Here is a 27,381-nt window from a genome sequence, read left to right on the forward strand (position 1 = left end):
AAAAAAAAAAAGGATCACGTCTATGAATTAGGATAAACTAGTTGCAGATAACACATTCTACTCTTTTACGATGTTTTAAAACATATGTTATCTCTGCCTTAGTGAGTTGAAGATACCAAATGTAATTAAACATTTTCTTAAGGATTCAGGGGCAACGATATGACCCGTTGTCATAATATGCCACAGATACGTAGGTGACTCTATACGTCGGGCTTCATGAAAACAGACTTAAGATTTACTTTCTTGAACAAATCCTCGCTATTGGTGTGGCTTTTAGCAATTTATCTCTTTTCATAGCAAAAACATACAGAATGTATAGTACTTTAAACTTCTAGTTAATTTTAAGCAGTGTGAAAGTATATTTTGGATATCCCTTCTGTGTTTGTACTAGGTATCAGAGAATAACATGTTTAAGATTTTTTTTTTTGTCCTTAAGACACAATCTACTGGAAACCAAAGGCAAATATGGAACCATAAGTAATATAGCACTATAATTATACATGGATTGAATAAAACAGAATTTCTAACTAACGGTCATAATGAAATGTGGGACTGCCAACTCTCTGTGAACTTTTAGGATATCAATGATGAAAATTATTATAGCTAGTTGCAATTTGGGAGCCATAGGCAAACTTTGGTTTTTTAAAGTTCAGGGTTCCCTGTTGAGAGTGCCAGATAATCAAGGTTCAAACCCTTCATATGGGGGTGACTGGGTGGTTCAGTTGGTTAAGTGGCCGACTCTTGGTTTCTGCTCAAGTTGTAACATCAGGGCCATGAGATTGAGCCCCACATTGGCCTCTGTGCTCAGCGGGGAGTCTGAGATTCTCTCCCTTTCCCTTTGCCCCTCCTCCTGCTGGCTCTCCCTCTCTATCTCTCTTTCAAACACAGAAATAAATCCTTAAAAAAAAATCCTTCGTATGATTAACTGGAAATACATTTCATGGACACCCACAACAAAAGATGATGAGCCATTCACTCCAGTTCTAAGCCACCTCAGTTGATGAATGTCTAAATCCAAGCCTTTTTTCAGAGAAAGATGGCACGAAGAATACCTTGTCTGATGTCTTTGGCCATTGTAAACACATAGCACTTTTTTTTGTCCAGCATAAACTTAAGAAATGTCTATCTAAGTCCACAACATCTCTGGGATTCGATCAAACCACACCCAACATTCTGCTCTGATAACTTATGAATGCTAGCATACTTTTTTTTTTTTTTAGATTTTATTTATTTATTTGAGAGAGAGAGCAACCATGAGAGAGAGAGCACAAGCAGCAGGGAGGGGCAGAGGCAGAGGGAGAAGCACGTTTCCCGCTGAGCAGGGAGACCGATGTGGGGCTCGATCGATCTCAGGACCCTGAGATCATGACTTGAGCCGAAGGTGGACACTTAACTGAATGAGCCACCCAGGCGCCCAGTGCCAGGATACTTTGATCGAATGAGCTTGTGGTCCTCCTAGAGTACCTGACTGTACAGTGCCGTCCAGGGAAGGGAGTTTGCCTCATTCAGCTCTGCCTCTCTTCTAAGAGCTGGCCCCAGGGCCTGGCTTATGGGATACACGGTCAGTAAGTATTCTGGGCATGTGATCCCTCCACCTCTTCGCTGTTCTCACCATTATTTGTATTTCTCAAAGTGTAGTCCTACGATGACTCATACCAGAACTGCCTGGATGCTTCCTACAATTCAGATTCCTAAGTCCCACTTCAGACAGCCTAGCTCAGATTTTGCCAGGGGGTGAGGGCCAGGGAGCTGCCATTTTAATAAGCAACTGAGGTAATTTGAGAAACATATTAACTTTTATTTTATTTATTTTTTATTTTTTTTTAAAGATTTTATTTATTTATNTATTTATTTTTTATTTTTTTTAAAGATTTTATTTATTTATTCGACCGAGATAGAGACAGCCAGCGAGAGAGGGAACATAAGCAGGGGGAGTGGGAGAGGAAGAAGCAGGCTCATAGCAGAAGAGCCTGATGTGGGGCTCGATCCCGTAACGCCGGGATCACGCTCTGGGCCAAAGGCAAATGCTTAACCGCTGTGCCACCCAGGTGCCCCTATATTAACTTTTAAAAAGGTGCTTAGAGTTCCAAAGAAAGATAAAGGCAAAATCTCACCATAATGAAACTTGCTTCTTTCATCTCATACAATCATTCACCTCTAGAGAGATTTTCAAGTGCATTTACTCCAGTGACTGGAACCTTCAGGGTGACTTCCGCTATGTCACCCGCAGTGGCTCTCCAGCTGGGAGGCAGACCGCAGCGTGACTGCTTCGGGAAGCCCTTGAGGCCCAGAGCGGTCTCCTGGAGAAAGTGACACCAATGGTTTGGGACATCAGCTGTGCGGGAAGACTTCTTCTTAGCTGGCTCCCCAGACAGGGAAAGGAAAATTCCTACTTTAAAAAAATTACCCACGATATTTGTAACTCTGATTATTTTTATGGCTTTTTAGGGGGTGGAAGAACAGGACAGGCAACAGAGATGAGAGAAGTCAGTTCAGTGAACGAGTATTTACCAAGCTCCTCTCGCAGAAGCCAGGCCCTGGGCTGGCTCTTGGAAGGCATGCAGACATGAAAGAGGCAAGGTCTCTCCCCTTAAGCGGTCCGAGTATAGCGTGAGGAGGGCAGCAACCGACCCAGAGTAGCATGGGCAGGGGACCAGTGCAATTAACCCTGACCTAGTGGTCACACAACCAACCACCAAGGGCATTTTCTGCCAGACATTGAAGGATGTGTAGGAGTTAGCGAAACAGAGGTGGAGACATTAAAAGCAGAGGCAGGAGAGTAAGCCCAGGCACAGGGCGGAGGTGTGTTCAGAAGTGACTGTCAGTTTCCGTGGCTGGAATTTAGGTTTTGCAGGGTTGGGGGGGAAGAGGCTGGAGGAGACGAGGTTGCATAGGCAGGCTGGGGCCAGGCTGGGAAGGTCTGAACATTTCCACAAACAGATGCTGGTGCTGACTTTCTTTATTTGATTTTCCTGACCTACCTAGCTGAAGCAACTTCTGAATACAATTTGACTTTTTAATAACACTTGCCAGAAATCTGTATTTATGAGAATCCATTGTCATTTCAGAAGCAAGCGTAATTAATTCAAAAGCATAACTAATAGTAGGAGATCTAAAATGCTTACTAGTTTATTTCACAAAGGCTTTTTTTTTTTTCAAAGAGAACCCCTGGTACCANTGGTGCTGACTTTCTATATTTGATTTTCCTGACCCACCTAGCTGAAGCAACTTCTGAATACAATTTGACTTTTTAATAACACTTGCCAGAAATCTATATTTATGAGAATCCATTGTCATTTCAGAAGCAAGCATAATTAATTCAAAAGCATAACTAATAGTAGGAGATCTAAAATGCTTACTAGTTTATTTCACAAAGGCTTTTTTTTTTTTTCAAAGAGAACCCCTGGTACCATATTTAAAATCAATTTTTTGTAATACAGGCACTCAACAAGAGTTCACGGCTAGGGTATAAGGAGGTGGAGCCCAGAAGGTATGATTTTTCTCAAAACTTTACTAATAGGAGTCTACATTTAATTCATCTCCTACATTATTACTCATAAAAATATGATTTTAAACCTTGAAAACCAGGAGTTAACATTTTCTCACAGTAATAGGATATATTACCCTAAATTTTTTAGGCTGCCTGTTTAAAGGACATTTTTTGGAAGATTAGGATATATTTGGGTTAAAGTAGCTTAACTGTCTCTTATAATGAGCTTTCGTAGTACAAATGACAAAAGATTGTTCTTAAAAAAGAAAGCATTTAAGAACACATGGCTTTCAACAGTACCCTCTGGTCTCTTCCCAGAGAGTTTCAGTTGGTTCTGCCATTGAGCCCACGGCCCACTCTTCCCTGCACGTCCCAATGAAAATGGCTGCCCTCCCGAGAAAGCCCTCAGAAAAAGAGGCAAAATGAAAACCAGCCAGTTTTAAATACCTGGGTTTTCAATAGGGTGTCATTTATTCATAAGGCTTATATAGACTCTTTAAATTATTTTACGCTCTCCAGGAAGTTATGCAATAGAAGGGCCAACTACAGTGTGCAAAACTGATAAAATACACACGTAACTGAGTGAACAGTGGAGTACTTATATAAACAATCTAGCCGTATGTTTTCCTGTATTTTTATGTTAAGAAGGCAACTGATAGATTTCCAGGAAAAACTACCCAATATCTGACGAATAGGCCTCTTGGCTAGTTTGCCATAATCCCAGGAGCTGTTTTCAACTGAATTCAAGGTATTATCTGTGGCAAGACCCTTTTCAAAGATATTTCCACAGAAATTTAGCACAGTTGTTAACTGAAGCCAAAATTCTAACATCTTGACGACTCATATCCAGCCTTGAGGGTCAGCTGTGCCCACGGTGTCCAATAGTTCAAATGGAAAGAAGACATTCCGGACAATATTTTCCTAGAGTCCCTCACGTGAAAGAGCGGTAGAACTGGACCCATAGCCACTGGGGATCTTTTTTTTTTTTAAAGATTTTATTTTTATTTATTTGACAGAGATAGAGACAGCCAGCGAGAGAGGGAACACAAGCAGGGGGAGTGGGAGAGGAAGAAGCAGGCTCATAGCAGAAGAGNGAGATACGTCAAACCGATGTTACCAACAACGACACAATGCAAAAATGAAAAAAAAAATGTCCCTGCACTGAGAGAGGGGGATAACAATTTTCTCAAAACTGTTAAAAAAAAAAAAAAAGAACAACACACAAAAATACACACAGGCTCCAAATGGTGTCATTTAGACCAAGTTCTCACGGCAGTGCTTATGACATACCCTAATCGCAGTTTCAACCTCCCCCAGAAATGTGGTCTTAACTGGTCAGGCAGGAATTTTTCAATCCCTGCCAGTGAGTCTGCACCCGGGTCCTCCCCTCGGAAAGATGAGGTCATCTGCACGATCAGCCACTTTGCTCTTCCCTCTAGAAAGCGGCCTTGCCTGGATCAATCCTCTTCTTTTGCTAATAACTTTCTTGTCCCTACCCTCTGTCTATTTTATACAACTCCTCGGAGCACCTCTCCACTTGCTAGATGGGGTGCTGCCCGATTCACGAATCATTGAATAAAGCCAATTAGATCTTCCGATTTCCTTGGGTGACTTTTGTTATTTAACAGGATGTAATAGGGACTGTTTGTCATGAGCCTAGAGACAAAATACATCCAGCTCCAGCAGAGCTGATCGCATCTCTATTGCAGCACTCAGCTTCTTTCCTTCTGTGCAGGAGCCAGGCTCTTTGCCAACCCAGGACCGGGACCAATTAATTGTTCTATCAGTCTATTAGTTAGACTAGGTGTATGACTCTCCAATACCCTCCAGGAAGCTGTGTCTTCTTATAAAGAGTCTGAAGTGATAGAGCTCTTCCCACTCTGGTGGGACAGATTCCTGAGGACAACAATCCCATCCCCAGGTGCTGCTCAAGGTGATACTTGAAAACTTCTCCCTCGCTTTGACTGATACAGAAAATAGTAAACAAACCAGTTAAAATTCCTTTGCCCAAATAGCTATGGAAATTAGCATAGCCTTTGGTTTTTCTATTGCTAACTCAAAGGAGTCTGTGCTATTGCCCACACTTCATTTTGTCCCTTGATTAACACCACAAAGGAGGTAGAACAATTTCTATCCATGCAAAAAGAAGAGGCAAACTATTAAGGAAGACTCAGGGAATTGCTGAGCCTTGTTTTTGATGATGAGACCTGGAAAAGTCTAGATCTTGCCATGGGAGTTCCCTCCTCTCCCTTCTTGTAATACTTCGTTATACTTGTGTATCACACAGCTTAATTTATTTCTCCAGAGTCATAAGTCTACATGGCCACTGTCCTAACAAATGTTTCAACAAATGATCTGAAGACAGAAGCAGGATGAACTCATGCTAATTAACAAGCAAGTTAAAAATCAGACCCACAAGTAAAACCTTGTCTTCAAGAAGAATCAACAATAATGGAGGGCATCTGGACAATCCCAATGGGGTCTCCTATTGCTGAGGTTAAAGACTAGGAAGAGAGAATGAAAATATATCAAAGTTTCACACTCCTAGGAAAAGCCTAGCATTCTATGGCCAGGGTAACAAATCAATATCAGAAGTGATTTTCAACCTGATTAATCAATCAGTGACAACTTGCTTCAGTAAACGTGCTTCTAGAACCAATCAGTCAGATGGAGCCTCAGACTCTGAAAGGGAGCCAATCGGCAGCTGACCTGCTTCACTGACTCTTCTGCTACGACTGACTTGACTCGCGCCTGCCTCTAATGAACACAAACCATACTTCTAACGTTGACAGCAACCCACTCCCAACTGTGTAACAAACAGTAATCCAAAATAAACTCCCACCACAAACCTGAGATTATCAGTCAGCTTTGTTCAATTGGAGTGTCTCTGACCAGTTAACCATTCCTACACGTAAGTAAGCAATATGCTCAGCTTTTTTTGATTCCAGATACTGAGTACTGGTCTCATCCTTGAATGGTGATCAATAATTGACATTTAATTGAGAAATAGGTTAATTTACTATGCACTCATGAAATGAAGATATTAAAGCATGAAAGTAACTCAACCTAATCTTTCTCTAGCAAGCTTTGACTTCTGTTATCCCTGGTGCCAAGCATCTTTCTCCTTTTCCTTCACCTAAGTCCTACCTATAGAGTGAGTGACTTGACCTTCCATATGTCCTTATGTGTGCACTTAACTGTATGCACGACTGATCTGACTTTATCTTATTCTGGTCCATGAGTTCCTTCTGAGCATAGAGTGTGATTTCGTTTCTAGATCCTCAGCACCCAGCCCAGGGTCTGACATCTCATATACCCAACTAGTATTCATTGAATCAAATTACAGTATGTTAAGAAAATAAAATATCTCTCCAATGGCAATTATTAGGCTATCTGATGTCAATGTTACTCAATTGAATCTTGCCTGTTATTTAGAAAGGGTTACCTTCCTCTGAATTATTTCTCCCTTCAATTCGGAAAGGCTAAATTTTGCTCATTTTCATTCATCTAGTTCCTGAGAACTGTTTTCATTCCTAAGTCTCTTGATGCTGCTTCTTCCCCATTAGCCCAGGCTACCTCGTTCTTCCTGCTTCCCTCACTGTACAAATTTTGAGTTTCTATACCATATTTTCTTTCCTTACTACATATTTCCTCCACCCTTTTACATCTTTCTTAGTTCAATGGCATGTTTTGTCATTTTAATTTTTAAAAATTTTATTGTGGTAAGAACACTTAACATGAGATCTATCCTCTTAACAATTTTAAAATGTACAATACAGTACTGTTGACTCTAGATACAATGTTGTACAGTAGCTCTCTATACTGTATCCATCTTGCTTAACTGAGACTTTATGCCCCTTTATTAATAACCCCCATTTCCACCTCCCCCAGTCCCTGGAAACACCATTCCACTTGTTAATTCTGTGATTTTTACTATTTTAGATACCTCAGATAAGTGAAATCATGCAGTTTTTGTCTTTCTGTGACTGGCTTATTTCACTTAGCCTAGTATCCTCAAGGTTCATCCATGTTTTTGCATATTACAGAATTTCCTTCTTTTTTAAGGCTGAATAGTATCCCATTGCATGTACATGCTACTTTTTATCCATTCATCTTGTTTCCACCCCTTGGCTATTGGGAATAGTGCTTCAGTGAACATGGGAGTGCTAATATCTCCTTGAGATCCTAATTTCAAATATTTGGATAAATTCCCAGATTTGGATAAAATTCCAGAATAAGTTCTGGGATTGCTAGATCAATGGTGTTTCTATTTTTAATTTTTTGAAGAACCTCCATACTATTTTCCATAGTGACTACACTGTTTTGCATTATTACTAACAGCTAGCAAGGGTTGCAATTACTTCATATCCTTGCCAACACTTATTCACATGCAAAAAATTGAAATTGAACTCTTATCTCGTACCATACACAAAAACCAACTCAAAATGGATTAAAGACTTAAATATAAGATATGAAACTATAAAACTCTTAGACGAATACTTAGGAGAAAAGCTTCAGGACATTGGTTTTACAATGGTTTCATGGATATGACATCAAAAGCACAGGCAACAACAACAACAAAAAAACCAAATGGGACTACATCAAACTAAGTTTCTGCACAAAAAAGGAAATAATTCACAGAGTGAAAAGGTATCCTATGGAATGAGAGGAAATATTTGCAAACCATATATCTGGTAAGGGGTTTGTAATTTTAATTTTTATACATATTACCAATATTATTGTAAGTTCAGATAGCAATAAACAACATGTAAGAGCTACAAAAGTAACAGAAATCACATTATATTCTTACCCAAACCTAATGGGTCAAACTATAAAGCCAATTCTTAAATTCTCCTGCTAAGAGGGAAGAAAGCAAGCATAGATAATAAAATTCACATTTACCCAAGCCATAATTTAGCTACTGCCCTGGCAAATTATTAAGTCAGAGGGTAAAATTAGCTAATTTGATTTTTCAGCTCCTTTCCTTTCTCTGGCTCACTATCCAGCTTGCACATCAACCATGTAGCAACTAAAATGCAGGTACTGGAAAGAAGCAGAGACCTCACTTGCTTCAGTCTCTAAAGAGTGAGAATTTCTTAAAAGACCCAGTTAGAACTTTAACTTCAAACATTCAACCATTCAGTTTCTCCACTTGGATTTTGAGAAGACTACAGATCCTGTTAATTCAGGACTTATAGATGAGATGTCATGATCTTGCCTAAAGTATGTGAGTTTCTGCTTTATCTCGTTCTTCCAGTTATGAGAAAACATCACAGGACTTATATGCTTACATAGTGGTAAACTGGATTTCTTAAGTCAGCCCCCGTAGAGAGCATCTAGCTTATGACTTTTGGCAAGCGATAAAGAAATAGTGAAACCCTAAAGCCCTAATCTCGAAGGCAGAGTGTTGCAGGGACAGCACCATCCAATATATAACTCAGCAGGTTACTGACCCCTACCCTCAGCTGACTCAAGGTAGAGACAGAACCAGGTACTTCCCTAAAGGCCTCAGTAAACCCCTGATGATGGCTACTGCCCCAGTCTTAGTTGAACAGCAGGATCAAAATCAGTAACCTTGATGTAAGAAAGGTAGAAAGTAAGGCTCTGTTATCAGATGGCTGGTTCTGCTTCTATGCCATTTAATAACTAAGTTTGAATAAGGCACTTACCCTGAGATCTTGTTCTTTCCTTTTTTTCACTTTATAAAACTGTAAAACAAACATATCATACAAAAAAGAATTGTGTCTGAAAAAATGAAGTACAGCAATCATGTTTCCACTTCTTGGTAACATGTAGTAGTAGGTTTTGGCAGGCTAATGGTCTTAACGCAACTAGAAAAAATGGGTAAATTGAAAAAAATCACATTTTTAAAGATGTTAGAGAGGTGTGGAAACAATAAGGACTGAATGAACTAAAATTCCAGAGAGGAAAGAGCCCTTTCTGGGCCATTTTCTGCACCTGGGATATTTGCTAATTCTGGATCAAGACAAAGAACTGGATTGGGCACAGACAGAGGGACTCTAGTGAAGGAGAGAGAAACCGGGAGGGGGGGCAAGGGAGGAGTTGTGCGGGGCTTGTGTGACAGATTGAAACCTAGAGGATCTGCAAAGAAGAACTTTCCACACGTGGCCAATTTTTTTACCTGAAAATGCTGAGTTATAAAGGCAATCTGGGATTCTGGGCCAAATACTTTTAATGGTCAGAGGAACGTCTCTCAGAGTTGTATGGTATGTAGAAGACCAAACCTGACTAAAGTGAGAGGCCCTGCTGCAAACAAGAGGTCTCCCTTTGAGATATTGTCAGGTTTTGAAGCTGTTCAGGAAGGCTAAAGAGCAAAGCTAAAAAAAAAACCCGAAGGGAAGAACTGAATCCCCACAGTCTTTCAGGGGAGAGGATATAGAGATCCATGAAGTGCTCAGTGCAAAGCCTGGAAGAACCATGACCAGGGAACAGGGACAAACAACAGGTGAACTGAGTGTTACTAAGGCTGTGACCCAGCTTTGGCCCAGCTCAACCCGACTGTATTGAGGTGACTAGTCCCTTGTTCTGTCTTACCAATGAAGGGTAAAATCTTCTCTGGTGGAAGGACAGCACTGGGAAACTTTTTAGTGTCTTCCCATTGTTCAGTATACAATGAAAAATCACCAGACATGTGAGTAGGCAGGGAAATAGGGCCAATAAAAGGGGGGGGACCATAATAGAAGAAGACTCATGAATTATCCATATATTGGAATTAGCAGGCCAATAAAATAACTGATTAATAAGATAAAATGGAGGAAAAGATGGACAAAGGGGAATGAAAAAATTGGAGAAATTCACCAAAGAATTGAAATCCATGAAAAAGAGTAAGGTGGACATTCTGGAAACAAAAAAATCTGAAAATAAGAACTCAGGATAGTAAATAGCAGTCTGAACACAGTAGAAGATGGGTCAAGTGAATCTGAAGATAGCGCAATAAAAAATATTCAATCTGAAGTATAGGAAGAAAAAAGTATGAATGGAGAGTCTAGATAAGATCATGGCCCACATCTAAAGGTCTAACACACAGCTAATTAGAGTCTCACAAAAGGAAAGAAGGGAGAGAATAAAGTAGAAGCAATATTCCACAAGATAATAGCTGAAGACTTCCCCCAAACTGATGAAAACATCAATCTATAAATTCCAAAACCTCAGTGAACCCCAAACAGAATGAAAAGAAAGACCTCACACTTAGGCAGATCTCAGTGAAATTGCTGAAAACAAAGGTAAAGAGTCTTGAAGGAAATATTTTCCCCCAGTCTACAGTGTGTCTTCATTTTCTTAACCGTGTCTTTCAGAGAGCAAAAGTTTTAAATTGTGATAAAGTCTAATATATCAATATTTTCTTTCATACATTAAGGTTTTGGTGCCATATATAACAACTCATTGCATATCTCAAGGTCATGAAGCTTTTCTTCTTTATTACTCTGGAAGTTTTAAATTCTTAAGTTGTACTTTTTTTGAGAGAGAGTGAGCGAGAGCATGAGCACATGTGCAAGTTGGGGGGCTACTGCAGAGGGAAAGGGGGAGAGAGAGAATCTTATGCAGGCTCCACGCTCAGCCCAGAGCCCAAAGCAGGGCTCTGTCTCACAACCCTGAGATCATGACCTGAGCCGAAAGCAAGAGTTGGACACTTAACCAACTGAGCCACCAAGATAACCCATTGTTTTACATTTATATATATGATCCATTTTCAGTTAATTTTTGTGTAAGGTGTGAGGTTTAGGCTAAAGTTTTTTTTTTCTCTTGCATATGACCAATTGTTCCAATTATCTTAATTGTATAGGATTTTAATTTTAGAGGTGACTGAGTGAGGACATGGAGAGATGAGTGACATTGAAATAAGAATTTATTCGTTACAATTCCTAAGAGAAGTGGGCGTGCCATGCCACAAGGGGCCACAGGGGAGAAGAACCAAGGTCAGTCAGGAGGCAGAAGGGGCAGAGGGAAAGCATGGATACAAGCTTTTCTTACTATATGGCAGGAAGTTGTTAGGTGGAGATAGTCTCTATTTGGCAGGAAGAGAAACACAGATGTTAGGACTTGTGGTTGGAGATTTGTGATATCATTTTCAAGCACCCACAAAAGCCAGAAGGCAGGAGAGATGTAAACTTCGGCAGTCAGTTTGGCCCTGTGATCAATGAATGCCAAATCTTCAATGACAGAATCTGTAAAAAGTTTGTTAGAACACCAATGCTGGGGCGCCTGGGTGGCACAGCGGTTAAGCGTCTGCCTTCGGCTCAGGGCGTGATCCCGGCGTTATGGGTTCGAGGCCCCACATCAGGCTCCGCTGCTATGAGCCTGCTTCTTCCTCTCCCACTCCCCCTGCTTGTGTTCCCTCTCTCGCTGGCTGTCTCTATCTCTGTCAAATAAATAAATAAATAAATAAAATCTTTAAAAAAAAAAAAAAGAACACCAATGCTATCTGTTGAAAGATTATCCTTTCTTCATTGAATTTCTTTTACATCTTTGTCAAAAACCAACTGATCATACTTGTGTGGACCTATTTTTTGGGCTCTGTATTCTGTTCCATAGATGTATCTATCTACCTAATCTTTGTGTGAATGCCATACTGTCTTGATTATTTTATCTTTATAGGAAACCTTACAACCAGAGAGTATGATTCTTCCAACTTTATTCTTTTTCAAAGAATAAGATACTGGTGGTTTGCACGTTTTTTCTCTTTTTGTTTGTCACTCTTGCTAGAAGTTTATCAATTGTATTGATCTTTTCAAAGAAACAGCTTTGGCCTCATTGTCTCTATATTTTATTTATTTTTTTAGCTTTCAATTTCACTGTTTTCTTCTCTTATTTCTTTTTGTTTTAGCTACTCTAGTTTGTCTTCCCATATAAATTTTAGGTGAGATTGTCTATAGCTGCAAAAGAATTCCTGGCATTCTGATTGACATTGCATTAAGTTTATAGATCAATCTGGGGAGAACTGACATTTTTTCTTGCATCTTTAAAGCCCCCTTGATTTCATTGGCATTTTGTAATCTTAGCATGTAAGTCCTATACATGTTTTGTTAGATTTATTTATTTAAATATTTCATTTTCTTTGGAGCAATTGTAAATAGTTTTTTACAAATTTTGTTTTTGCACTTTGCTAATATATAGAAATAAGACTGACCTTTTGTATTCTTTGGAAACACTAAATTCATTAATTCTAAGAATTTAAGAAATAGATTCTTTGAGATTTTCTAAACAGACTATTCTATGTAGATGTCATTTTATTTCTTCTTTTTCTTTTGCCTAACTTTCATTTCTTTTTCTTTCCTTATTGCATTAAGACTCAGTATGATGTTGAATAGTGACAGTGGACATCCTTGCCTTATGTGTGAACTTAGGGGAAAAGCATTCAATTTTTCCATGAAGAATAATGTTAACTGACTTTTTCATAGGTCCCCTTTAACAGGGTGAGAAGCTGAGGAAGTCCCTTCTCTTCCTAGTTTGCTGGGAGTTTCTAATCATGAATGGATGTTACATTTTTTTAAGTGATTTTTCTGCATCAATTGATGCGATCATGTGGTTTCTTCTATAGACTTAATATAGTTGATTACATTGATTAATTTCTGAATATTGAACCAATCTTGCATTCCCAGAATAAAACTCGTTTTTGGTCACGGTGTGTTATTCTTTTTATATATTGCTGGGTAGAACTTGCCAATATTTTCTTGAGGATTTTTGGGTCTATGTTCACGAGGGATATTGGTCTGTACTTTTCTTTTTCTGTACCATCTTTGGTTTCAGATCAGGCAATGCTGCCTCATAAAATGAGTTGTTGAGTGTTTCCTCTTCCTACATATTCTGAAAGAGATCGCAGAATTGGTGTTATTTCTTTCTTAAGTGTTTGGTTAAATTTACCAGTGAAAACTTCTAAGCCTGGCAATTTATTTTTTGGAATGTTATAAACTAAGAATTCAATGCATTTAATAGTTTTGAGTTACTGATTTCATCTTGAGTGGCTTTACGTAGTTTGAGGTTTTCAAGGAATTGGTCCATTTCATTTAAGTTGTTGAATATGTCTGTCTAGAGTTGTTTGTAGCACTGCTCTGTTATCCTTTTAATGTCAGTGAAGGCTAATGATATGCCCTTTCTCATTTCTGATACTGGTGGTTTGCACCTTATTTCTCTTTTTGTTTGTCACTCTTGCTAGAAGTTTATCAATTGTATTGATCTTTTCAAAGAAACAGCTTTGGCTTCATTGTCTCTATATTTTATTTATTTTTTTAGCTTTCAATTTCACTGTTTTCTTCTCTTATTTCCTTCCTTCTACTTGATTTGAATTTATGTTGCTCTCCTTTTTCTAGTTTCCTAAGGTGAGTGCTTAGATATTTGGGACCTTCCCTCTTTTCTAACGTAAACACTTAAATGCTATAAATTAAATTCTAAGCACAACTTCTACAGCACTCCATAATTTTTGATATATTGTGTTTTCATTCAGCTCAACATATTTTCTTTTTTTAAGATTTTAAATTCTACTTAATTTACAGTGTAATATTCGTTTTAGGTGTATAATATAGTGATTCAACCCTTCCAGACACTACCTGGTGCTCATCACAAGTGCCCTCCTTAATCCCCATCACCTATTTCACCCATCCGCCCACTTCCCTTCTGGTAACCATCAGTTTGTTCTCTATAGTTAAGTGTCTGTTTATTACTGAGAGAGGAATGTTAAATAAATCTTTGGTGATTTGTCTCTTTCACCTTTCAGTTCAGTCAGTTTTCCTTCATGTGTTTGGAAGTTCTATTGTTAGGTGCACACACATTTACTGTTGTTATGTCTTCTTGGTAAATCAATCATTTTATCATTATATAATGTCCTCCTTTATCCTTGGTAATTTTCTTTGTGCTGAAGTTAACTTTGACATTAATATAGCCCCTCCAGCTTTCACCTAATTAGTTTTGCGTCATATATTTTTTCCATCCTTTTACTCTTAAATTATCTACATCATTATAGTTGCAGTGGATTTCTTGTAGACAGCATATTATTAGATCACTCTATTTTTAATCCTTCCTGACAGTTTCTATCTTCTGATTGGTATCATTATTCCATTTGCATTTAAGGTAAGTATTTTTATGGCTGGAATAAGGTCTACCGTTTTACTGTTTGTGTTCTGTTTATTCCCTCTGCTCTTTGTTGTTATTCCTCTTTTTTTCCTTGTCCACTCTCAGATTACTTGAACATTTTTAGTTTTCTATCTTAATGTATTTATTGTGATTTGACTATATCTTTAACTATAGTTCTTCCAGTGGTTGGTTTGGGGATTAATAAATTACTTAACATTTCATAGTCTACTTAGAATCAATATTTTGCCATTGTAATTGTAATGTAGAAAACTTGCCCCCTTTTAAGTCCTGTTAATCTTCCCTCTTTTTGCTATATAAATATATGTCTCATATATTACATGCATTGAAAACCCCATCAGAAAATGTAGTTTTTACCTTCAATCACTAAAGGCATTCTAAAGCACTCAAAAGGAGAAGATTTTTCTACCTTTACCCACATATTTACCATTTCTGTTGGTCTTATTTCATTCCTGATGTTCCCAGTTTCCTTCTGTCATCATTTCCCTCTGTCTGAAGAACTTCCTTAAACAATTCTTTTTGAGTAAATCTACTTGCTACTTGTTAGAGAGAATTGTTTTAGAGTAAATCTATTCCTATGCATTTTAGTTTTCTTTCCTTGAAAGTATTTCCACTTCTGAAAGATATTTTCATGAAATATACAATTCTATGTTGACAGTTCTTTAAACACCTTAAAAGTGTTTTTCCACTGCCTACTTGCTTCCATGGTTTTTGATGAGAAATCATCTTTTCATGTGCTTACCAGCTAGACATATACCTTCTTACATGTCTATTCAAACCTTTTGCCCATCTTAAACTGTTTTCTTATAATTGAATTGCAAAAATTATTTACAAGCTACTTATATTCTGAATACAAATATATATTTTTTAAGATTTTATTTATTTGAGAGAGAGAGAGAGAGTGGGAAGGGGCAGAGAGGGAGGGAGAAAGAATCCGAAGCAGACTCTGCACTGAGTGCAAAGCCCAACACGGGGCTTGATCCTACAACTGTGAGATCATGACCTGAGCTGAAACCAAGAGTTGTTTGCTCAACTGACTGAGCCACCCAGGCACCCCCTGAATACAAAGCTTTATCAGATATATGATTTGTAAATATTTTCTCCCAGTCTCTGGCTTGTCTTTTCCTTTATCTTAATGTTGTCCTTTTTAGAACAAAATTTTTTAAATTTTAAGAAAACCCAACTCAACACTTTTCCTCTTACGGATCACACTTTTAGTTTCATATCTTTGCTAATCCAAAGTCACCACATTTTCTTCTATGTTTTCTTAAGTCTGGAATCCATACTGAGGTTTTTGTTTGTTTTCTTTACTTTTTCCTTTTTTTCCCCCTGTGGTGTGAGGTAGTGGGCCAAGCTCATTGGTTTGTATATAGATATCTAATAGTCTTGTCATATTTGCTGAAAAGTTCATCTTTCCCCACTGAATTGCCTTAACACCTTTGTCAAAGACCAATTGACTATAAATATAAAAATTTATTAATAGACTCTCATTTATGTTCTATTGATTTAGCTGCCTGTCCTTAGGCCAATATCACTATATCTTAATTACTGTAGCTTTATAATAGGTTTTTAAAATGAGTTACATCCTCAGACTTTCTTCTTTTCCAAAAATCGTTTTGGTTATTCTACATTCCTTATGTTTTCACATAATTTTAGAGTCACCTTGTCAATTTTAAAAAACAGTGTTGGTTATTTACAAAAGCCAAACTATGGAAGCAGTCCATGTCCACTGATAGATGAATGGATAAAGAAGGTATAGTATATATGTGCAATGAAATATTATTCAGCCATAGAAAAGAAAATCTTGCCATTTGCAACAAGCTAGAGAGTATAATGTTAAGTGAAAATAAGTTAGTCAGAGAAATACAAATACCATGTGATTTCACTCATACATGGAATTTAAGAAAATGAACAAAGGAAAAAAAAAGAGACAAACCAAAAAACAGACTTTTAATTATAAAGAACAAACATGGTTACCAGAGGGGAGGTGGGTGGGGGGATGGGTGAAATAAGTGAAGGGGATTAAGAGTACACTCACCTTGTTGAGCACTGAGTAATACATAGAATTGGTGAATCACTATATATTGAAACTAATGTAACATTGTATGTTAATTATACTGGAATTAAAAAATTAAAAAAGATTTGAGACTAAAAAATAGAAATAAAAACAATGCTGGGATATTATAGGAGTTGTATTGAATATATAGCTCAATTTGGGGAAACTTGCTATCTTAACGATATTGTCTTTGAATACATAATCAAGGAATATGTCTCCATTTATTTAGATCTTCTTTAACTCTCAGGAGTGTTGTATAGTTTTCTGCATATGATCCTCACAGTTTGGGGGTTAAATGTATTCATACAATTCTCCTTCTCCTACTTTTAAGTAGGCTCCATGCCCAGAGTGGAGCCCAATGCAGGGCTTGAACTCATGACCCTGAGATAAAGACCTGAGCTGAGATCAAGACTTGGAGGCTTAACTGAGTCACCCGGGTGCCCCTCTTCTTCTTTTTGATACTATTGGAAATAGAATTATTTTCTCAATTTCATTTTTGGAATGTTCGTTACTAGCACATAGAAACACAATTATTTTTTGTATACCGATCTCATATCCTGTGATCTCTTTAGCATGTGAGCTTGGCTAAAATTAATTATTAGCTCTAGTAGTCTTTCTTTTTATTTATTTTTTACTTTTTGTAGCTTCATTAGGATTTTCCACAAATAAGAATATATAATCTGTGAATAAGGACTTTTTAATTCTTCCTTTCTAATCTGTATAACTTTAACTTCTTTTTCTTGCCTTTTTGCAAGGGTTGGAACTTCTGGTTCAATGTTGAATAGGAAGAGCAAGAGCAGGAATCTTTTCCTATTCCTGATCATAGGTAGAAAGATCACCACTAAGTATCGTGTTAGCTGTAGTTTTTTTCATAGACACCTTTAAACAAGTTGAGGAAATTCATAGACACCTTTTAACAAGTTGAGGAAATTCCCTTCTATTCCTAAATTGTTGAGAATTTTATCAAGAATGGGGGTTGAATTTTGTCACATGTTTTTTCTACATCTATTGAGGTGATCATTTGGTTTTTGTCCTTTGTTAATATGGTGTATTATATTGAGCTTTGGATACTGAACCAACCTTGCATTCCTGCATTTCTGGACTAAATCCCACTTGGCTATGGCAGATAATCATTTTTTATGTTGCTGGATTCAGTTTGCTTATTGTTTCTTAAGGATTTTTATAATAAATAATCATTTTTTATGTTGCTAGATTCAATTTTCTAAGTGTTTCTTAAAGAGTTTTCAATCTATGGTCATGAGGGATATACACCTTTGGTTTTCATTCAATTTAAATATTTTATTTCCTTTGTGGTTTTTTTACCCAAAGTTTTAGAAATATGCTGTTTAATTTCCATATATTTGAGGATTTCCTTTTTCTTTGATTTATAATTTAATTATTTTATGGTCAGTTATTTACTTTGAGTAACATCAATTTAAAAAAATCTATTGAGGGGCACCTGGGTGGCTCAGTCAGTTGGATGTATGCCTTTGGCTCAGGTCATGATCCCCGGATCCTGGGATCAAGCCCTGCATTAGGCTCCCTGCTTCTCCTTCTCCCTCTCCCCCAACTTGTGCTCTCTCTCTCTCAAACGACTAAATAAAATCTTTAAAACAATTTTTTAAAAATCTATTGAGACTTGTTTTATGACCTGGCATATGATTAAGCCTGGAGAATGTTCCATGTACACTTGAAAAGGACGTGTTTTTCACTATTATAGGTGTGTACTATAAACGTCAGGTAGGTTAAGTTGGTCGATAGTGTTGTTCAAGTCTTTATAATTTTGCTTATTTTCTGTCAGGATATTCAATCAGTTATTGAAGGTGGGATACAAATCTCCAATGGTGATTTTCTAGTTCTCATTTTAGTTTTTGCCTCATGTATTTTAGAGCTCTGTTGTTAGGTGTGACACATTTATAATTGATTATATATATATTCCTGGTGTATTGATCATTTTATTATAAGAAAATTTCTTTGTAGCAATACTTCTTAAAGTTGATTTTGTATGATAATGATATACCATCTGCAATTCTGTTAAAGTTACTGTTTGCATGGTAGGTCTTTTTCTATAAAATAATAAAACTTTCAACTTCTTTATGTATTTGAATATAAAGAGTGTGTCTTATAGACAATGTGTACTTGGTTTTTTCTTTTTTTTTTTTTTAAAGATTTTATTTATTTATTTGACAGAGAGAGAGACAGCCAGTGAGAGAGGGAACACAAGCAGGGGGAGTGGGAGAGGAAGACAGGCTCATAGCGGAGGAGCCTGATGTGGGGCTTGATCCCACAACACCGGGATCACGCCCTGAGCCGAAGGCAGACGCCCAACCACTGTGCCACCCAGGCGCCCCTGGTTTTATTTTCTTATTGAGTCTGAAATCTCCGCCTTTTGATAGAAGCATTTGGTCCATTCCCATTTAATGTGATTTTTTATATAGTTGCTTTTACAACAGCTATATTGCTATTTGTTTTCTGTCTCATATCATTTTTGTTCCTGTTCCTCCTTCACTGCCTTCTTTTGCGTTATCATTTTCTTTTTTCTAGTAATAATTTATTATGTTAGTCACCATACAGTACATCCCTAGTTTTTAATGTAAAGTTCCATGAATCATTACTTGCGTATAACACCCAGTGCACCATGCAATCTGTGCCCTCCTTAATACCCATCACTGGCCTAGCCCATTCCCCCGCCCCCCCCCGAAGCCCTCAGTTTGTTTCCCAGAGTCCATAGTCTCTCATGGTTCATTCCCCCTTCTGTTTACCCCCCTTCATTCTTCCCTTTCTTTTCCCATCAATCTACCTCCTTCTTATGTTCCATAAATGAGTGAAACCATATGATAATTGTCTTTCTCTGCTTGACTTATTTCGCTTAGCATTATCTCCTCCAGTCCCGTCTGTGTTGCTGCAAATGTTGTGAAATCATTCTTTTTGATCATTTTCTAAGTGTACATTTTAATTCTTTTGATTTTTAAACTATTTGAAATTTTTTTACTAGTTGCTTTAGAAATTCTAATATGAGTGTTAACTTTATCACAATCTACCTCAGGTTAATACTGACTTAATTTCATTAAAATATAGCAACACGGTTCCAATATATCTCTTGTTCCTCTCCAATTCTGATATTGTTATATGTACTATATCTACATATGTAATAAATCCAACAGTATGGTTCCATAATTATTGTTTTATCTGCTCTTATATCATTTAAAGAAATTAAGAGATGAAAAAATAGAATATGTATAAAGCGTTTTATATTTACCTATATGTCATTTCCTGTGCTTTTCATTTCGTCCTTTGGATTAGAGTTATTCTCATATATTTCTTTTTAATCTGAAGGATTTCAATATTTCTTTAGTATTCCTTTAGTATTTCTTATAAGTCTGCTAGCCACAAATTATCTCAGTCTTTATCTGAGAATGTCTTTCCTGCACTTTCATTTTAAAAGGATAGTTTTGCTGAACATAGAAGATGGACACAGAAACATTCGTGGTTGAGTATTTTCCTTGCAGTACTTTGAATATATTATTCCAGTGCCTTCTCACATCCACTATTTCTGAGGATGTCACCTATTGAGCATATCATTGTTCCCCTCTGTATGATGTCATTTTTTCTTACTGCTTTTAACAATATTTTGTCTATGATGTGTTTCAATGATTAGTCTACAATGTGTTTAGGTGAGGATCTCTGTGCATTTATCTTACTTGGAGTTTGATGACCTTCTTGGAGATGTAGATTAAAGTTTTTTCCATCAGGTTTAAGAAGTTTTTGATCATTATTATTTGAAAAAAAAATTCTGTTCCTTTCTGTCTTCTTTTGGGAATTATACCTAGGTTGGTAGACTCGATGATATTTCATATTGTCTCTGAGGCTTTGCTAATTTTTCTCCAATTTCCCCCCCCTCTTCTTCAGATTAATAATTTCCATTGATCTATTTCAAGTTCATGGATTCTTTCTTCCGACAGCTCAAATCTGTCTTTGAGCCCACTTAGTACATTTTTCCTTTGGGTTATTATACTTTAATGTCAGAATTTAAATTTGATTCTTTTAGATAATTTCTATTTCTTTCCTGATATCATTGGGGAGTCACTGTCATTTTATTTTCCTTTAATTCTTTAAAAATGATTTTTGTTCATTCTATGAACATATGTTTAATAGCTACTTTGAAGTCTATGCCTGCTAAATCCAACATCTGGAGCCCCTGAGAGACAGGTTTTATTGAATGCTTCCCTGCCCCTGCCCCAGCATGGGTTACCCTTCCCTATTTATTTTCCTTTGTATGTAAATTTTTGTTGGTAACTAGACATTTAAAATAATATATTGTAGCAACTTTAAATTTTACTTTTCCCCCAGGGTATTTTTTTCTCTTTTGTTATTGTTGTTGTTGTTTTTAAGTGATTTGCTTAGATTTAATATGCCTCTCCTGTGGTTTGCTTCGGTCTCTGCTCCATTTTTAAAAATTCTCTCTCTCTCTTTTTTTTAAAGCGTAAGGGTTGCTCTTATTTCTTCATGGCTCATGTCTAGTCAAGACTAATCGTGCTCAAACACTGGTAAGGCCCCAGCCCTGCTTGGCGGGTCTGTGTGTAGGTTGGGAGCACATTCAAAGCTCAGGCAGTTTTCAAGTCTACCATGACTTGTACCTCCTGCCTGGCCTTCTCAGATCTCTGTACAAGTGCTCAGACTCCCAGTTACCCAGGAATGTGTGAAGAGCTCATATCCTCTTATGGGCTCCATGTCTGTGCAGCTTCCCTAGTCTCCAGGGACGTGTGGAGAATTTATTAAGTCCTCTCTAGGACTCCATATCCAGGATTTTCCTGGAAGGTCCCTATTCAATTTCTGGCTAATTCTCCTATCTGCTGCTATCCCAGCAGGACTAAAAGGTTAGGTTAGAGATGCGGGCTTTTCCTATTTATCACTGTGAGTGCGGGTTTCCCACCCTTCACTCCCAACATGTCAGCCCCCTCTGGCAAACAAAGATGCTGGTTTTCACAGCCAGCCCACTCTGCTAGAATTCCCATGCTGGGTCAACTGGGCTAGGGAACTGTGGCAGCTCAGGAAAGAATGCCAAGGACTGCCTGATGACTTACCTCAAGTTCAGCAGTTTTGAAAAGCTAAGCTCTTCTCAATTTATTGGTTTTGGTTGGTTTCTAGAGACCTGAAATGGTTGTTTTTGAAAAATCTGTCTGGTTTTATAGTTGCTTTTTGGGGAGAGGATGTCAACTCATTCACTTCTTCATAGCTGGAAGCCTCCTGCTTTCACTTAGCTTTTGGCCTGCTAAGTTCCTACTGCCATAACAGATCTTAGAAGCTCTTCAGAAAAATTTTAAAAATGTTTTCCCAACAGTTTTTTGTTTTGGTATTTTCAGTGGGAGGATTAGTCTAGATAACTAGTCTGCTATACAAAGAATTAATACTTTGTCAAGTTTTTTTATGACCATTAAATGAATTTCTTTATGCAAAGAATTCAACAAAGTGTCTGTAACACAAAGGGCTCAAAAAACAGTAGTTATAATAATGTCTGAACACTTACATTGTAGGGATTTAACAACCTTGTTTTATCTCATAACTCTTAGAGGTAGGCATTCCAATTTTAATATTAGCCAAAAAAAGATTTATTAGACCAAGGACATGCAGGTAGTACATGATGGAGCCAGGCTCTCAATCCAAATCTAAACTCCAAAACTGGTATCTTCCCCACTTTGCCACACTGCCTCCATGGTAAAGGAGATTTCAGAGGCTGTTATTTTGGGGTAGCCTCTAGAGTAACTAGGAGATAGGAAGAAATTAAACCTATTACAGGTATCAGGGAGAGGGGTTATTATAATAATTGGCAGTGACCCGCATCACAGTGGGGCACCCATTGATTCCCAAAAGCAGACAGGGCTTTTGCTAAGACAACTAACAAATGACTGTAACATTCCTTTGTCAACCATTGAAACTGAAGAGGTTTTAGGGTTCTATATGGTATCTGCCCAAATTCCAATTACGCATATAGTGAACAACGAAATCTGAACTAAGGCTACCACAAAAATACCTGAACAACTGAACTTCATTTCATTTCAAAGCTTCCAGATATATTTGGGAATTAAGTAGCAAACGTTGGGAATGTGGTCTCTTTTAGATTGAATCTTACAAGATGGGTGACATTTATTTGAGTGATTATGAATCCAGTCCTCAGTTGTGAATATCCAGAAACTAGATTCTAAGCTACTACAAAAGCCTTCCTGACTGGTCTCTTCATTTCCAGTCTCTCCTCCTTTGATCTGTTCTTTAATCCTCACCTCCCCAATACTTCCCAAACATTCTTTAATCGTGTTGCTTCCGCATCGTTCCTCAGTACTTACTATTATTCTCTTGGTTCTCCACTGTAGTCCTTTGTAACCTGGCTCCCAGTTTACCTGTAAACTCTGTCTCCTGCAGCTCCCTGCACCTGGTGGGTTCATTTACTCACTCTCCTTTAATTCTCTATTCTTACTACCTTCATTCTCACCTCCAAGCCTCTGCTTGAGCTTTCTCCTTGTCTTCTTCCCTGCCACTCTGTACCATCTCCCTTCCTGGGAGTACTCTTCTCTGTCACCTACCCAGATCTTATGGGTCCTTGGACATCTACCTCATTCATCCAGTGGACATTTGTTCATGCCAACAAGGGTGAGCTCCAAAGGCTGTCCCTAAGGTGCCTTTCCCCATATAACTTACAAAAAAAAAAAAGACCCCAAACAAAACACTACATTTTTATCCCACATCTAGCCTAGTTGTGGCTCCACATTAGGCAGAAATCTCATTTTTGTTCAGTTGATAAATCACTTTTATCTCACTTTTGACTACCTCCAACTTAAATATAATTAGGAGACCAGCACTTCCTTCCCTGGAGTTATACATCTATCCTAGGCAATCTATCCTGGTTTAGATATTGTCTCTTCTGGGCCTATGACACAGCATATGGTTATAACCAAGTAACAAATATATTTCCAGAGGAAAAACTCAATTATAATTACGAGTCTCATAACTGAGGTAGTCATAAATTATGTTGCATAATGTTCTTAAAATTATAAAACTATTAATATTTGAGTGCATTAATTATTTTGCTTCATGCTGTGCAGGCAGCCAAGAGATAATGGCTTCCCTTTAGCAAAAAAAAAAAAAAAAAAAAAAAAAAAAAAAAAGCTCTATTCGAATGCTTGGTTTGCTCTTAGCCCATATTTCATGTTTTTTCTTTTCCATCTTTTTGGTACCCATCACCTTCCCTATGTTTTTGCCAGTTAGTCATCAATGTGCATGGAATGAAGTAAAGAATACTGGAATACTTATCAGTTTACCAGCTGGCCAGCCTCCTTGTCCCAGTCTCACCCTTTCCCACATAGGAAAGGGACAGCGGGAGAGAGAGGGGAGGTGATTGAATGTGCTTATAAGAGCAAAGGACTTAATAAAAGAGGGGGGAAAAAAAGAAGTGAAGAAGGATAAGGGAAGCATAGGAGATGTCCTAGAATTTTTATCCACTTTAGTGGAAATGAACCAATCTTTCACCAATTCCTACTGGTTAGTATAAGACCACACGTATTTAAGAAATAAGAAAAAAAATACATGCAGATGAGAATTATTTGATAACACCTCTGCAGAAGTTTGGTGGGTGAGAGAAAATGAAGAAGATTGGCAAAGTCTGTGTCTTACCTATGTTGGCTTACACTATTAGCACAGATAATCACAGTTGCTTGCCAAAACCCACACTTCATCAACTAAAGGTGGCCAAAGGCTTATTCCCATTTCAAAATATTCTGCTTGATACTATATAGAAAGATGTATCACTACTGTTCTTGAATTCCAAGGGATTTGAAAATTCCATACAAATAATTTTGCTTTCAATAAGTCAATGGACTTCCATTTAATCTTATCTGACCGTGCTCTAGAAAAACAAGAAACAAAAGAACATTTTTGGCTAGTTACAGATACATCTGAACTGGGATGCAAGAGGAAGGGAGAATATGTCATTTTTACTGAGGCAAACTACTGAGAAAAATAAAAGTAGTTATACTCTTTTAAGGATCTGCTTCTTCTTACCCAAAACATAAATCTCACTGTTGACTACGGCTGTACTGAATCGGTACTTAGAGAACTTCATGGGTGCCCGCTCCATCCATCGATCCTGGCTGGGGTCATACTGCAACAGTCTGTTGCTTAGTCGATCTGGTTCTTCATCAGGGAGATCCATCTGTGTGAAATATGACAGCCGATATAATAACATAGCACTCGGAAATCTCTGTGAGTACGTGAATGCAATTAAGCCAAGCAGACAGCCAAGGAGAAGGACAGGAGTTAGCTGTTGAGACTCATGCCCACAAACACACCAGACCCCCTGACTTGGGGTGATGAGTCTACTGTCAACATCAGAGGAATTCATATTCTGTAATAATGGAGCTAGGGGGTCGGCTACTAGCAAACAATCTGTGATCTGAGCAAGGAGACAAGACAGCACTTTTTAAAAAAATGAAGCAACTGCAGAGCTTAAAAATGAAACCCAACTTTCTTGAACAGTATTTAAAGTGCAATTTTATCTCAGCAAACTTTATAGTGGTAGAGTTTAATGATATTTGTGAGAAACTAACTTTAATAATTCATAAGGCATTTTTCTTTATATTTTTCTGATCCAAATGGAACAAAATTAAGAAAACATTATAGTGTTTTAGTAATGAGAGTATTTTTATACTTTAATTATGACCTATATGGGAATGGTCTGAACTTCATCTTCAAGATTGATGGATTAATATACATTATTTGCAGTTATTTTTATGTATTTATTTTATTTATACACATTTTTAATGACTAGAGACAGTAAAATTGAACTGTTTATTCTTACACACATGAATCTGGCTTCCCCTAATCATAAACTTCAGGCGAAGCAGTGTTTTTTTGTCTTCAGTGTATCAAGAACTTCTATGACTTTAGTCTAAGGATGCTTTCTAAGTATCTTTTGTTTTGGATGCAGGTGTTTGACACAGAAATAATTGCCATACTTACGAAAGGTGTAATTAATGTAATTACTTTAAATACACCAGAGATTATGATCACTATGATGCAATCACAACCCCAGGTTATTTTGCAATTTAATGTATTGTATTAGGTAGGGACCAGCAAAAACTTTTGTTTTGCAATAAATATCCATGTGTCATTTGTTCAAAGACATTATACAGTAATACATATTGACTTTATAGTTTTAACTTTCCTTCTAATTTTTAAGTATTTGATCTTTATTTTAGTGGCAAGAAAACCAAAGAAAAGCTTCCATATTGTCTTTGGAGCTTATTCATGCAAAATTAACTAAGTAATGGACAGCTCTGAAAATGCTTAATTACAAATAATTGGTCAGGTTTCCGCTACTAGCTGTGATTAAATCTGTACTACTTTTTGATACACAGGACACATCTCAAAACGTATTAAATGTGATGTTTAAGGTTTAAAAACAGGTATGATATGCTATAAATGGCAAAATCCAAGCTTATGAAATGAATGCAAGAAGCATCAGTTTTATCATGAAGCAAATTTCCAAAACAAGAAAGCATACAGGCAAAAATAAGTTTACTTTTTGTCATGGGGATGGACAATGAGCTAGTAAGATTCATCTTATGAGAACAAACTGGCAGGCCAGGGCAGAAGGCAGCTGGCCTACTACTAACACGACAGGTCAAGGCACCGGGAGGGACACCCAGAGAGAAGAGGAAGGGCCATTGCAGTCATGCTCCACTGACTTTGAATTCTTGGCTTGCTATCTCTTCGCAGGCCTTCCATGCAAATGGTATCCTGATTTCTCTAGCCTCTGGTGCCCAACAAAGCCATAAAATGTTTAAAATCACAATACACTTTTGTGGAAATGACTGTGCCATCATTGAATATTCTGGTTTCCCACGTAGAGTAAGAACTTCAAATTTGGAAAAGACTAAGCGTTACTTGCCTCAGCTCAAGCAACTATGAAGCAGACAGAAGTGGGATGAGGATCCAGTGTCTCTGCCTCTTACTTAGATGCTCCCTACAGATAATTTCTCAGCATAAGCATCTTTCATAATTAGCAAGAATGGGAAGGATTATAAAGAGCATAGCATGAATACTGAGTGAAGTTGTCTATGAATAACACACTTTAAGATTCATTCTCCCAAACTGCTTTAACACTTCACAATCTTAAGTTTAATATTCTATAAAATAAAAGGCATTTTACCAAGATGTAAGTCATGCTCTTTTAGTGTTCAAAAGCTACAATATTTTTCAACACAGCGGCCAGACGTAGCACAGCCATGCCAATTAGGTATACCGGAAATTTAGTAACCTGAGGGGTCCAGCCTCCGATCACGTAAAGTTTATTATTCACGGTTACTACGGCATGACATGCCAACTGCAGTGGAAGGGGAGACACCCTTCTCCAATTGTCCCGTTCTATAGAGTACTTATCCACACAGTTTGTAATGAGATACTGGTTTTTAACTTTCATCTGTCCTCCTATTACATAGAGGTCATTATGTACACTGCCCAGAGCATAGAGCTCTCGAAATTCAGCGGTGCATAACTTTTCCCAAAACTGGTTTCCTCTATCGTGATACCTGCAAATTAAGAGAGAGAACCCAGGATTAGTGTTAAGTGGAAAATAACTCACCCAAGAAACACACTTGTTTCTTTTCCATCTAGAAATGACACAATTTGGTTCCTCTAATTGGGGAGGAAGAAACATTAATATAAGATAGTAATACAG

At 37.5% G+C, this 27,381-nt stretch overlaps 1 protein-coding gene across 4 annotated transcripts in view; it reads right to left on the reverse strand.

Moving 5' to 3' along the window:
* The window catches only part of KBTBD12 (kelch repeat and BTB domain containing 12), a 72,736-nt gene that overhangs the window by 33,331 nt on the left and 12,024 nt on the right, over positions 1-27,381 (reverse strand). For all 4 annotated transcript variants that reach the window (XM_019797979.2, XM_019797977.2, XM_034658874.1 and 1 more), the window contains exons 3-4: positions 26,962-27,232; positions 24,705-24,855 (exon numbers count right to left, since the gene is read on the reverse strand). In XM_019797979.2, the coding sequence (XP_019653538.1) occupies positions 24,705-24,855; positions 26,962-27,232 (422 nt within the window). The remainder of the gene's footprint in view (positions 1-24,704; positions 24,856-26,961; positions 27,233-27,381) is intronic.

This window comes from Ailuropoda melanoleuca, chromosome 4 (genome assembly GCF_002007445.2).
Source record: "Ailuropoda melanoleuca isolate Jingjing chromosome 4, ASM200744v2, whole genome shotgun sequence".
Taxonomy (NCBI): domain Eukaryota; kingdom Metazoa; phylum Chordata; class Mammalia; order Carnivora; family Ursidae; genus Ailuropoda; species Ailuropoda melanoleuca.